At 32.3% G+C, this 14,835-nt stretch overlaps 2 protein-coding genes across 3 annotated transcripts in view; both read left to right on the forward strand.

Moving 5' to 3' along the window:
- The window catches only part of LOC126972469 (transmembrane protein 184B), a 59,453-nt gene extending 44,780 nt beyond the window's left edge, over nucleotides 1-14,673 (forward strand). The window contains exons 7-8 of one of the 2 annotated variants that reach the window (XM_050819262.1): nucleotides 691-775; nucleotides 8,114-14,673. In XM_050819262.1, the coding sequence (XP_050675219.1) occupies nucleotides 691-775; nucleotides 8,114-8,265 (237 nt within the window). In that variant the 3' untranslated portion in view covers nucleotides 8,266-14,673. Of the gene's footprint in view, nucleotides 1-690; nucleotides 776-2,285; nucleotides 6,535-8,113 lie in introns of those variants that run through there. The other variant, XM_050819263.1, reaches the window with a different exon arrangement.
- Nucleotides 1-14,835, forward strand: part of LOC126972445 (chitooligosaccharidolytic beta-N-acetylglucosaminidase) — a 561,898-nt gene that overhangs the window by 541,952 nt on the left and 5,111 nt on the right. The gene's annotated exons all lie outside the window — the stretch shown is intronic.

The raw sequence follows: 14,835 nt of genomic DNA on the forward strand, positions 1-14,835 counted from the left end.
TAACCATAGAGTCGAAGCAGAAAGAAATTTATTTTTAAAATATCGGTATAAACAAAACACAATCGCAATTTTTTTTATTGCTATTCTATTCTGCAAAACTGTATTCATACGAGCTCGAAAAAACTCTTGAGTGAAAGAAACGTTTTAGGTATTGTTTTTTTATTCAAACGTTTTGAGCCTTCTGGAGTGTAAATTCCGCCAAGGTTCGACTTCAATCAATTCGACACGTGTTTCGCCTCCACACGAGGCATCCTCAGGAGATCTTGAATCGGCAAATTCTGGCACGAGTCTCGTGGAATTGACACTCAAGAGAGCTCATAACTTTTGAATAATTATGGATTTCCGCAAAATAATGCCAATCAGTTCAAAACAATAGAACCGACATCTGTGACAGTTATGTTTTGTTTACGGGAGTTTGATAATCATATTACATACATTGATATTTATTAGGTTTCAACATATTCCCATAGAAAGATTACATTATTTAATATGATGTTTATTCCAAAAAAATATAGTTTTTTTTTCTATGTATTTGGCATTTGTGTACAGTTTAGGCCCAATTTTTTCGCGATCTCCTTGTTGATGTGTTTAGTCACGTCCTTATGTAGTAAATAACCCAATTAACAGCCGATTTTTTTAAATAATTCTGTAACCGTGTTTTTAATGAGTTTTTTTTCTTTAAATTTACAGGAGACAATGAACCCGAAGGACATAATGACGGATGCGTTCCACAACTTCCATCCCCAGTATCAGCAATACACACAGTACAGCTCGGGTAAGTTTTGTTTTATTCTAAGCACGCTGTATTATCTGTTAACTGTATGTAGCATTTGCTGTCATGTTTCAATTTAAGCTATAAGCCTCACATTCTCTCACATTTCACAACAACATTAGTTATTTATGCAACTGTTGTTTTATAAGGGGTTTTAATTAAAACACATATGTGATAGTATCACATGAGTGTTTTAATACCTAATTATCAACAGTTGCATACAAGACTTTATCTGCACCCATAATATGAATCCTCTATAAAATATTCTGAAATAGCTTACTGCTAACATTAAAAAAGCCAGTCCTAGTAACCATCAACCAAACGAGTGTTGTAATGTTGTACTGAATTTCATTACAACACTCGTTTGGATGATGTAATGGTTGGACATTGGGTGTTTTAATGTTGCCAATAAACTGTTTTACAATGTTTAATAGAGGATTGAAAGCATGGGTGTAGACAAAATATCATTATTTATACCTGAGAAAAATATGATTGATTTAATTAAAAATATTTTTTGTTATGTTTTAAATATTAATAGACAAGGGATTATATTAAAGTCAAGCTCCTAAACGTTTAGCTCAAATTAATATAAAATATAATTCGAATATATTATTTTAATTCTTGGTTTCTTACATTTGACATGCTTATAACTTCTTCAAGATTCATAATCCGTAATCTTTTGCAAATATTGCTTCAGTTGAAAAGTAGTCAGTAGTTGAAATTATTAGATATTTTTGTAGAAATAAGAACGTTTGATTAGTAATAAACGCATTGAAATAAACAATTATTATGAATAACGCCAGTTATCACCGGTCCGAATTCATCCAAAGATCAGGGTTTCGTTTTCGGCAATATCCTCTTTCAAAGAGTAACAAATTTTAACTAGTGATGGGCTGAATGTGGTTTGAACCGAATGCGAACTTCGGCCGAACATTCGATAAAAATCTAAAATTCGCCCGAATTTCGGTTGTTTTTCGCCGATGAATACCGCATCGTCCATATCAACTTTACGTCACTCGAACGTTTGGCTCAGTGGAAGAGCGCTCGCTCGGGTCGCGATTTCGAGTCCCGCATCGTTCATAAATTTTGTTTTCACACTAATTTGTGTTATTACTCCAAGAAAAGAGGGTTATCAGTTTAAAAAAATACAAATTGTTTAGATTTTGAGCGACATCTCAAGTCACTTTCCTAATATGTAAATATTAGGTTTGAGCAAGTTATCAAGTTAAATAGATGCTGTAGATGAAACCACAACCTGAGAGTTCCACAAGACATACAAGATTTATGAAGTTTACCTCATTCGAAAAGTTGGCTCAGTGGAAGAGCGCTCGCGTTCGAGTCCCGCATCGTTCATAAATTTTGTTTTCATATTAATTTGTACAATATGAACTTTCGCGCATGTTAAAACAATTCTCGTATGTTAATTATTTCAATGCGTTCCGTAGTTATAAGCATTAATCGTAGCCAGGTATTATTAGTTATATCATTGTTTCTTTATTTTATATACTTTCAGATGTCACCTCTCATCTGCCTTATGAGAAGCTATAAGCTGTGCTCTGCATGACCCGTCCTAATCTGTATTTTCTTTGTATTTATAGTTATGTTTGTATGTTAGTCTGTAAGAATGATCTATCCATTTTTATTAACGCCGCAAAATACCGTCGGAAACTTTGTTTCTAGCCTTGGGATCATATCAACACGAGTATAATGTCATTGAATAGCTGATATGTCTACTCTGTGTCTTTTTCGTTCGCCAAGCGCATGCGCCGTAGCGCAGTCAATAGCGCACGTGAGGCATGCCCTTAACGCATGCGCGATGACGGTTGAAAACGAAGCGCGGCCTTTTCCCGCGTCGAGTCTGTGCCACAAAGCGTTCAACAACAACAATGGAACCACAGGTAAATTACTTTCGAGACGTTTTTGCGTTTGTGTGTGTAGACTTGTACGGCCAGCACATAAATAAATAAATCAAAACCAAAGAATATGAAAATAGTAATGCATAGTCTTTTATATTTTTTTATAGATAGGTACTTTATATCGACGTAGTAAAGATATTAAAATATTGAATAATATATTAAACATAATTTTTAATTCGAAATTTCTTCAACTTTTTTTTTTCAACAACAACAACAATGACATTTCGTACTCATCCTCTTCCTCACTCTGATCCCATGAATTATTTTTGCTAACCGTAATTTGTTTATTAACTTATTTAATCGGAAACCCAACAATCGCACACTAATACATAAATTACATACAAAACAAAATATATATCTTAGTGTACAGATAACTTACATTATTATCTTTATACATTATTATATATATTTTTCATTATTTGTTACCTTCCTTACCATATTATGCAACTTATATTATATCTATGTATTTTATGTCTTATATTATATATTATATCTAAAGGCTCGTCCGTGCCTTGAAATTTCCAATAATTTTACAATAATAACACTGAACAATAAATATTATTAAAGTATCTCTTTTTTCCGACTGTACAAATGCAAAAACGTCTCGAAAGTAATTTGCCTGTAAATGTGACTACATCGGTGTTGCGTTCGTTAACGCTGAGTGCGTTGCTATTGCTAGTGCTATTGAAAGTTCCAAACGAAGTTAAAGAACGCCGAAAGCTAAAGATAAAAAGGCAAAAAAAGCGCGTACACCTTCCTTAAAGACCGGCAACGCTCCTGTGATTCCTCTGGTGTTGCAAGAGAATGTGGGCGGCGGTGATCACTTAACACCAGGTGACCCGTACGCTCGCTTGTTGTTTCCAAAAAGAAAAAAAAATTTAAAGCACAGAGTTGACATAGCTTTAAATCGACTTAATTTCATTCTATGGGCACCAAGTAGAGTTCCATCGCCGAATTGAGATATTGATATATGAGAGAGTGAACATATAGCAAAGTAGGTTTCTATTATAGAATGTAGATTAGGGTACCGAAATGTGTAAAATAAATAAATTTTTGTAGCTCATTTATCGTTTTGTTATTATTTATAACAGCAATTACATTTTTTGTGTTATACAATCTCTATAATTTTCTATAAACGAAACTAGTTGTTGTCCGCGACGTTATCCGCTTAGACGCAACAATACTATGTGTGCATCTAACGTGATATGCCTATATGTTATTAATTCAAATACACACGAATTGAATTAAATCCATTCAAAATTCTTATAAATATAGTAATATATTCTATAAATGTAATACAGTCAAAATTATAAAAACTATCTACTTTCTTACTTTTTTCTTTCTTTCTTACTTAGTACCTTTTTTGGCTTCGGTATTGTTAGTGGAACACACCGCAAGTTTATGCTTGTAAAAGATATTTTATATCCTTCAATGTACAAACTTTGCTATATTTTATATAAATTAGTTGAATGTATTCTACAAATGGAACCCGAATATATCAGTTCTATAATGTAATTCGGCTTGGCGTCCATAGAACGAAATGAAGTAGATTTAATGAGCTACTTATCAGTGCTGTTGGTTCTCAGGCTATTTTGATCCATTGTAATATGTTAAAAAAAATACAATTCTGTTCTTTAATTATATGTTCTGTTATTAAATAATATGTCAATAATACAAGCCATAATAATAATAATAATGGATAGATTTCAAGTTATCGTATCATTTAACAGTAGGAAACAATAAAGTAAAAATATGTAAAAAAAATGAGTTCTATTGTTCTTTTTAACTGGGCATTGAAACTACTAACTTGCATTTTAAAATCTAAACTCATCATCAAATTTTGTCATTTATTGCGTTAATAAAATATATTAAGTGTGACATCCGCAAAATCGACATTTTCAACTGCTTGAGACAATGTGTGGGGATTTTTCGAACAACGCTACAATTTTAAAGATATAATTGATAATAAATATTATTATAGTTAAAAAATTACATTTTTAGTGATTTACGGTGCTCGGTTCATATGTCATTCCCTCAGAAGTATTTAGTTTTTTTTCATTAGTCGGTTATTGATTACTCCAAATTAGCAAGTTCAATACAACATCTACTAGAATTTATAATAAAAAAGTATTTTTTGGATAAATCATGGCCGTATTGTAGAAATAATATAAAAGATTTCGGTCATTGACTTTTTAGTATCTGTCTCTGTCAACTTATCTTTCCATCTCGCTCGCTGATTATAATTAGTAGGCTTACATAAATTTGAAGTGGTTTTTTTATGTCATGGCACCGTTTCCTCATCTAATTCACCCAGGTGAGACCATTAACATAATTAATATTATTATAGAGATAAACAAAATAGAACACATATAAAAAACTTTAAGTAAAAAGAAAGTTGAAATGAGGTTAGAGTATTTTTCTGTTTTTTGGTAAGTAAATGAAGTTAAATTTCTACACCTTGTGCTTGTTATTTCAGAGTTTATTAAAAAAAATTGTCAGCTGTCTTTCACAATTACTTTTTCAATTCATCCGTCAAACATCGTAAAGGTTGAAAATAATAATAAAAACAGTAAGTCTACTCAATCCCTTAATATTTTTCATTTCATTACTATCGCAATTACATATTATAGCAGTCTCATCAGCCTTGTTATTTCACTTACCACAGCGCCCTTCAAACCGGAGTACATAATGCACATTACTGCTTCACGACAGTATAATGCGCCGCTGTGTACCCACTAAGTAAGGTCAATGACCGAAATTCTGTGTCGTCGGCGTCACGTACTTACGTAACGTTTTGTACTTATTCCTGTATTATGAAACTAGGTATTACAGAATTTATTAAGCAATTTTCGTTAACTTCGTAGGTTTAAATAATATAGTATAATAATTAGAGACCGGATTATATGCAAATGCATATTGCATATGCGTTTGCATATTTAGTACCTTTTCAGCGGTAGATGCATATTTTAGAAGAAAAAAAATAATTATGCATATTTACGCTCGACTCGCTCATCGTTCGATGCTTTTCATAGTAAGCCCAAACATTGCACATAAATTTAAATTCTGCCCAGTAGACGTAGAACGCTCCTTTTCCGCTTACAAAAATTTATTAAGAGATCGTAGACACAATTAAATTTGTCTACAGAACATATAGAACAGTAGGTACTTAGTAGTACATATTTTTAAAGGTAAATCTTAAATTTCATTATTACGTAAGTACTTATATCTTGTAATAGCAAATACGATTGTCAGTACAAGCCTTTATAAAATAAAAATATTTAAAAGTATGACTTTTTATTTTTTCCTGTTTAATTGTATGCATATTATGGCCCATTTTATGGATTTTCGTGCATATTTTATCTATTTTAGTTGCATATTTGCATGCATATTTTGGGCATTTTTTGTAGCATATAATCCGGTCTCTAATAATAATTAATGTTATGTTAAATATTAAAATTAACCATTTTGCCTCCCTATGGTGCATTATAGCGGTAATTTTTAGTATAGGCTAGTATATAAATGTATTTTTTCTGTGATTTATTGTTTCTTTGTTTTTTTTTTATATAATTGTATTGTTACATGTATGCATAATATAGTTTTGATACTTTGAACTTACAAAGCTGGTACCGAATTATTCTTATTACTACAACACCAAACAAATTGTTTTCCCACTTTAAGCTTTGTATGTAGCTGTTTATATTTTTTGTATTTAGCTTTTGTGTCAAATATAGTTTTAATTTTTTAAATAGCGTTAGTAATATATATGGCAGTTTTTAAGTTTCTGTGTCATAAGTCGATAATTTTCAGTCTTATTTTTGTTCTTTCACTAATAAATGATTCTATCTAGGTGAGATTTTTTATTATCATGGAAATGTTACACCCTATTTGTTGCATTGAGGTAAGTTCGAATGGCTTGTTTTTGTTTTGTCTTGGCAGTTGTGCTTGATTACTTTGAGGCATGTATGTGTATCTATGCATCAAGCATCGTGACTACCAGAAATATGATAATTTTGATTATTTTTTTTTACATTAGAATTTAATATGGTACAACATAAAACTCTAAGTTTATATGACCCTTGGATAATTTATACGTATTGTTAGACTGTGGCAGCTGTGTACACGTCGAAAGTAATAGCGGCGAGCTGTTAGCCTCTATTTTAAGCAATGCAAGCACACTAATACAAAGTGAATGACGTATCACGAGTGTAAGACGTAACTGTCATGCACACTTAAATAATAAACCTGGCCTTTGGTCATGCGTTGCCTAACGATGCTCTATCTATACGTATAAATTATCTAAGATAAAACATAATATAAATGTCAAACTTATCTATAACAAATGTATCGTATATCGGCGTACTTAAGTTATTTACTTCTGAACAAAAAATTATACTTATTTATACCTGTGTTGCAATAAATATTGTAACATGATTTTTTTTTAATGCACAAACATTACTGTAGTGTGCGTTAGTTTATTATACATGGATATAATAGCATTAAAAATATGAATTTCATGCATAAAGATCTCCTTTGGCAAAACCCATCCTTTTGAATATTAAGGTTATCAATATATCATTTTTACCAGTGGGTCCATTGCACAGGATGCCAGCTAGAATATGGGTACCACAACGGCGCCTTTTTCTGCCGTGAAGCAGTATTGCGTAAGCATTTTTGTTTTTCGGTTTGAAGGCTGCCGTAGCGTAGCTTTGAAATTACTGGTTAAACGAGACTTACCATCTTATATCTCAAGGTGTCGAGCGGAATTGAAGTGCCGCACAAAATTTTTGGCTTTTTCAAAAATCTTGATTGGCATTGCATTGTAATGGCAGCAGTTACCATGAGCTGAACGTCCTGCTCGTCAATCTTATACAATTGCCATGGGAAAACTTCACTCCCAAACTTATGGACTCTCAAACTATTGTGGCGTTTAGATGTCATACTCTCTAGAAGTGGTCCTAAATCGTAATCCAGCAGGTTAAGGCTGAGAGTAGATGACGGTGAGTCTTCAGCTCAGATGAAGGCAGATACTTTCGTTCCACTTTCGAACGATTGTGTAGGTCGAGTTTTATGACCCGGTGCTGGGTCTCGCCGAAAGGACCATTCTTGGTATTTAAATTGAAACATTATTATTCAAAAGAAGTATGCCTCAGACCTGAGACGAAAATGTAATTGTAACAGTGTATATGGCCAGACTAAGGGTGCCATTAAAACTAATAGCAGAAAACCTATTGAACATTATGAAGTGAACAGTTTTGGTTTATATTTAATGTAATTTTATCAAGGCTCTTTGACTATGTCGTGAAGTATTTAAGTTGGTTTTTGTTATTACTTTCTTCAAATAAACGTTATACCTTAATAACTTACTCAATTACTAAGACTGAATTTATAATAAACATAGAACCTAAGCCACAAGCCTGTTTTATAGTGATGCGTGGAGCCAATGTTGGTAAGCAAGGCGTGGAGGAAGGTGCGGCCCTAGCACCCCGCCCCCCGCCACAACGCGTCGCAACCATCAGCCAAGCAGCCAATTATCACGAGAAGACAACCCTACTCAGCTCTGACGACGAATTCCAGTGAACGCGTACTCTATACTGTTTTTTTTTTTTTATTAAATGGCTCTGTCGACTGGATGGCGGCGATTCAGCCAACGTAACGGTGGAGAGGATTTTATTTTTATTTAGCTAATTGAAGTACAGAAAGAACTAATTAAAAAGATATGATCAGTTGATATAGCTGTGAACTGAAGAATATGCAACAAAAGAATTAGTACGGTAAGCATTATAAATCCTGTAGTTATATAACGATTTACGTAACTTGGAAATGCCATTATAATAAAAAAGATGGCGGAGCTGAAATCTGTTTGAATTTGTGCATGACATTGATTTTAATATTGAATAATTACATCCTCTTGGTATCCTCTTGGATACACATGAAACCTGGTTTCAAAAACGTATATAAATTTCGCCATTTTGTGAAACCATAGGGCGTAAAGGTAGGAAGAGTATATTATTCTTTGTTGATATAATTAGTTTATTTGCTGTTTTTCTGCCCAATATACAAGTAACAGCGGATTAATAGGTCTACCATAAAACAATGCTTTATTGACGATAGTTACATAGAAAATTTGAATACGGTCGTGTTCTACCTTTAAAATCAAATCAAAATCAAATTATTCATGTAGGTCAAGGAATTGACACTTATGAATGTGAAAAATTTCAAATGTCTTTTCTTTTTACATATACCGGAAAAAGTTGAGCATTAATGAGAAAAAGTGGCAAAAAAGTCAATGGCACTCTTTTAAATAATATTTACAGCCTCATCGACCATCGTTTTAATTACAATTTATGTAAAATAGGTACCTAATGCAACAAAAATACTCAATGCCTTACACGAGTATGTAACCACTGTTTTTGGTAATTTAATTTCATATAAATGTTTCGTTACATAAACCGGCTTAGAACGCTTTTTTCATAGTTATAGTAGACTTTTTTAGTCATAACAGATTAAATATTTAAATTGCTAGTTATATTTGAACACACAAGTCCATGTGTGTAAATAATATGAAACATCTCGAAGAATATTCAAATATCTATTTACAATATTAATGAGTTATTTAGACACAGTGAAAAATGGCTCACGGGCAATAACGTTCTATACATTACACATGAACATGCCACAAATTACACCATACTAAGCTCCGACTGATATATCTATACATTGCCGCATTTACTTCAGTGGTTGTTTAAAATATTCTTTGCATTTATGTTAAACATTTATTCAGTTCAGAATTCAATGGGACAGTGACAGTTGACACTTGACACACGACTAAATAAGAAAAGTGTGCTCACATTATCTTTAAGCACACTTTTGTCGTTCCATTGTCAGTTATGCGAATGGTATGTCCTTATATGTGTAGAACGTCATTGGTCATGGCTATAATTGGCCTCAAATTAGATGTACTTTGAAAGAATGATTTTATTATGGCTCCAATTTTTTTTTTTTCACTTTGACAACAAAAATTGTCAAAACAATAATTTTCTATTTGATCACAGCCACCCCAAAGACGAAACGATATAATAATATATACTGTGAGTATGATGTTATAAACAAATAAAACTCTCGCATTGTTTTATATTAAGAAAGAAAGATTATAACATATTATATGGTTAGATAATTAATACGTCTAGATAGAACCTCTTGCTGCTAGACAACCGATGAAAACAGGCCAGGTTTATTATTTTAGTGTGCGTGACAAGCTACGTCTACACTCGCGATTTGTCATTTTGTGTTAGGGTGCGTGCATTGCTTAAAATAGTGGTTGACTGTCATTATCAATTTTTTTCGACGTTTTCACAGCTGTCACAGTCTATCTAGACGTATAAATGATTTGAGGTTATATAGTTACTTACATTGATTGATTATATTCAATTCTCAGTAGAAGCTCAACACAATGACATAAAGGTAGTCTTTGACATTTTATTGTGAAACCAATTTAAATAGTGCTTGTATAGGATAAAATTACACTGCCAGTGAGCAATTATTTAAAATGGCTGCAATTAACATGGACTTACAATACACTACCCCATAGACAAATAATGCGTGCGTACAACAAGATGGAAATGTAAAGTTGTATTGTTATTGTAACCGATTTTTATTGACAATAATTCGCTAACAGCACTGACCTCTACTATATACCACTGAATTGGCAGCTGTCAAAGTGCTTTTGTGCCTGTTTGATGTTCGCTATTTTGGCGCTGTTGGCCATGTAGCGAGAGTCTGCGGTACTAAAACTACTGATGACAACCTCAGCAAACATCGATAAATGGTGGGAAACTATTTACAAAAAAATCTTGTGTACTTTATAACGTTGATTCTTGAAGTATAACACGGAAAACGAACGAAATTAATTCAAAATGCAAAAATACTTCAGAATATTGTACGTCCCTTCGAAGCCATTTGTATTATACCTACGTCAAAATTAGTTCTCTGGGTGCTCGCGGGTATGGCGCTTCAAATAATATTGCTGTCAAACATATGGAACAGTCTAGTGCTATTTATAGAGGTCAGTGATTATACCACTAGCTAACGCACTAGAGGACTAATCAACATTGGCACGCATTATCGTGCTCTCAGGTTGTCTATACGCTAATATATTCTAAGTCTATGGTAATTAGCATTAGTTTGCCGGTTGTTACTAAAACACTGCCACAATTTATCACAATAGAAAATCATTTCGCAGCTATCACAAACAATATTATATACTTAGACATAATATTTATTCTTGTCAATGCTTAGGTACATTATTATTGATAACAAACACATTATTTTAATATTTTCGTATAAAATCTTTTGCGCTGTTGCGAAGCAGTTAGAAATTCGGACAATGACCCATTGGTCTCTTTAAACCTCGCACAAAGGGGTTGGTTTTTATACTGACCTGTCGCGGTAGCCATGTTATGATTTGTACTATTTTTTTTTCGCGAAGATAAGACAAACGAGCGTATAGGTCAGGTCACCTGATGTTACGTGACCACCGCCGCCCACATTCTCCTGCAACACCAGAGGAATCACAGGAGCGTTGCCTGCCTTTTAGAAAGATATAATATGCCCTTTTTTGAAGGTACCCATGTCGTATATTTATTGAAGTTATACTTTTATCTTTTGGCGCGATGGAGAATAATGATGAGAGTAAATTTTTACGATGCGCGCGCACACCGACACCTGAATTCTACATCGTGAAGTTAGTTCTAGGTGACATGAAAATCGATAACTATGTTCAAGTTGTATATTCTAGTATTTTTATATTTAGAACACGTGTTTCGTAACAGTACAATTAAACAGTATGAATAAATAAATATTATTTTGGTGTTTTTATTAAATCAATTTCATATACAATGTCGGTATGTATAATTTATTTACATCGTTAATTAAAAATTATTACATTATTATCTAAAAAATATTTTTATTTTGGTTTTGTTTTATTTCAGGTATATTAACAAATTTTATGTATAAATAAAAAAATAATAATAATTAATTTTATATACTTGTTTATATTAACCTTAAATGCTGAGTGTATATACTATCTTTGATCTTAACTATTTGTTAAAATTTGATTTATTTTTCCATACACCCAAGAAGTATAATTTCTAACGCGTGTACATAAGTACACACACTCTTCTTACTTATTTCCTATGTTCCTTATATTGCTATTTATAGTAAATTGAATCGATTGAGGATCGAGGCGAACTTACAACAAGTACACAAAATTCCCGTACCATTCCACTTGGTACGACAGGAACGGTCTACTCAGCTACGGCGCTATTGTGGACTGCGATTACGCTACGACATTAATTATGGTAGCTGCGTAGCCACAGAGTTCATTGTACGAAATTCTTTCTGTCCCGCGACAAATCGTCATAAGACTAACTTTTGTTAACAATTTATATAATAAATGATTTAGTAACTTCTAAAATATGAATATGTTAATCAATATATTATTAATCGATTATATTGTTAAATGTATAAAGCCTTAGATATTTTTATTTATAAAATGGATATAAAATGACGACCTTGGCGCGACGTATTTATAGATGTAAGCAGGCATAAGTAAAATTAGTTGTACAAATTATCTTATAATGAATATATTCTACGTTATATTTTAATATCTCTGCGTATATTATAAATCATCGTGGAATAATTTGTTTTGGTTTTAAATAAATAGATATACATTGAAGTTTTTGTATATCCTCCAGCAAGGGCCAGTGAGTTGAATTACTTAATTAATCGGTCTGGAGTTTATATAAGAATCATTTATGTTTAAGAACAAATTTGTAAACAGTTAGCGCCTTACAAAATATAATTTGATTGATAAAATATATGTAATAAAATATTTATGGATATATTTAGTATAAGGTGGATTCTGGATTCTTTTCTCCATCACTACTGTACGGCTATAGTATCTCTGGACCTCGCTGGAACGTAAAACCCCCTCCCGTTTCCCTTTCACACCATCGCGCTCGTCCTGTTGCGTTAGTACGGTTTGCAGTTTCATTACCCTTAGGTACGTCTTGTCGGGATATTTTCGTGCTATCACTGTTTTGTTTTTGATGTTTTTATTGTTGTTTTGACTTTTGATGTTAATAGTTCTGTAGTTTCTGTTGTTCTGTGTCGCTATAATAGTTCTGTCAGAAATATAAATACTGTACTTAAGCTAGATGCTTTCATTGATTTTTCATCATTATAATAAATACCATCACAACACAACACCTTTCCATCAATCAGACATACAGAAAAAATAATCGTAGTTTATTTATTACTAAGTAAAAATATTAGGTGATTATTTAGTAATGCTTGTTTTGCACACCGTACCAAAACAACGATGTGACGTCACAGGTCCAGAGGTAATGTAACCGGATAATAATGGCTTTACTTCGGCAGTTATTACAGGTTAACAACATATGGATGCTATTTAATATTATAAAGTGTTAACAAGGAAACATAACACATCATAATTAACAAACAAAGCTCGTTAAACAATAGATAGTTATCATCTTTATTATTAATATACCGAGAGAACTTTACTCCTAAATATCGTGAAAATATTGAAGGCTAAATTTTCTGCACAAATTCTATAAATCAATTGGACGTAGTTGCTGAAAAATGTTCCAAGCCACAAACATCACATCTTAAGGAATTAGTGTTTAAAATTTAATAAATATTAGTGTATTCCATAAAAGTGGGTTGGGCTACTAAGTCATGATGTCATTTAAAGAGTGACAGTAGAGCTGCCATTTTTTGTCAGTTCGTTAATATGAATTACGTGACCAGTTTTGTGTTCTTAATTCAATTTCGACATGATTGTGGTTTGGAATGTTTTACTGGAATTACATCCAATTAATTTCAACTAGCATTGAAGTAGGTACTGCATTGCTTCGCCGTCCAAAATTTGACGATATATTTTTCTTATACATTTATGTCGCCTATCAAATAGTATATAATCGCCTCCATCACACTTTAAATTTATATAAGGAAAGTGAAATGCGAAGAAATAATAATTAAAGTATTTGTGGTCGGGAAAAATTCATTTATTGTCACGTAAGAACGCTGTGCTGAGAATTGATGGAAATATTATAAGGGTTTCATAACTCTTTACAAAGCAGCTTATATTTTTTTTTCTACTGCCCCGCGGCGCCGCGTTTGCGTTGATAAAGCGACAAATTTTATATATATATATATATATATATATATATATTACTCACCAGTGGGAGGCTACCACAACGGCGCGGTAGCTAGTGAAATTACTGGGAAAATGATACTTAACATCTTATGTCGAGCGCAATTGTAGTACTGCTCAGAAATTTTGAGTTTTTCAAGAATCCTGAGCGGCATTACATTGATATGGGCAGGGCGTATAATAACCATCAGTTGAACGTCCTGTTCGTCTCGTTCCTTAATGTCATAATTTCGTAATTAGTAATTTGATAAAACTAAATATCAGAGGCACGCCAGCAGAACAGATTAAAAAAAAAATGTTCTTTAAATATGTTCCATGAAGGAAATATCATAGTACATTTGTACGGAGAAATTGCAGCTAGATATTCTCTTTAAGTTCATAATTATAAAAATTGTATTATATTCTTAAATATATGTAAAAAGTAATAGATAATATATAAAATCTTATTATATCCGTCATTGAATATATAAATTGTAGATAGAAATAACAGCTCCCTTTAATTTATTTTGAAGTAATTGTATTATAATATAGTCAATTGACTCCGCTGAATTTCTTGATGTCTTTTAAAATGTAATTAATGAACTTAGATATTAAGATGCTTAGTTTGATCCAGATGAAAATTATTTTTGTAACAAAGTTTCCGGTTCAATCAATTTAAATATCAAAGATATAGAATAATAATAGATATTACTATAATCTGTGTTGTAGCGAGTTTGTAAGAATAAAATATTATATTGAAATGTGGATTATGATTCATTGTTTTATTTATATTTTGTGTTCTTCAAGTATAATTTCCTTACGCACTCTTGACTTGGGGATTAATGTGATGAGAGCGTTAGACTAAAGCGGAGAGGAGAGCTTGGCGCGAGCACCCCTCGCCATCTCGATGGTGTTGTCAATGTGCTTCTTGAAGC

The sequence above is a fragment of the Leptidea sinapis genome, chromosome 26 (genome assembly GCF_905404315.1).
Source record: "Leptidea sinapis chromosome 26, ilLepSina1.1, whole genome shotgun sequence".
Lineage (NCBI taxonomy): Eukaryota > Metazoa > Arthropoda > Insecta > Lepidoptera > Pieridae > Leptidea > Leptidea sinapis.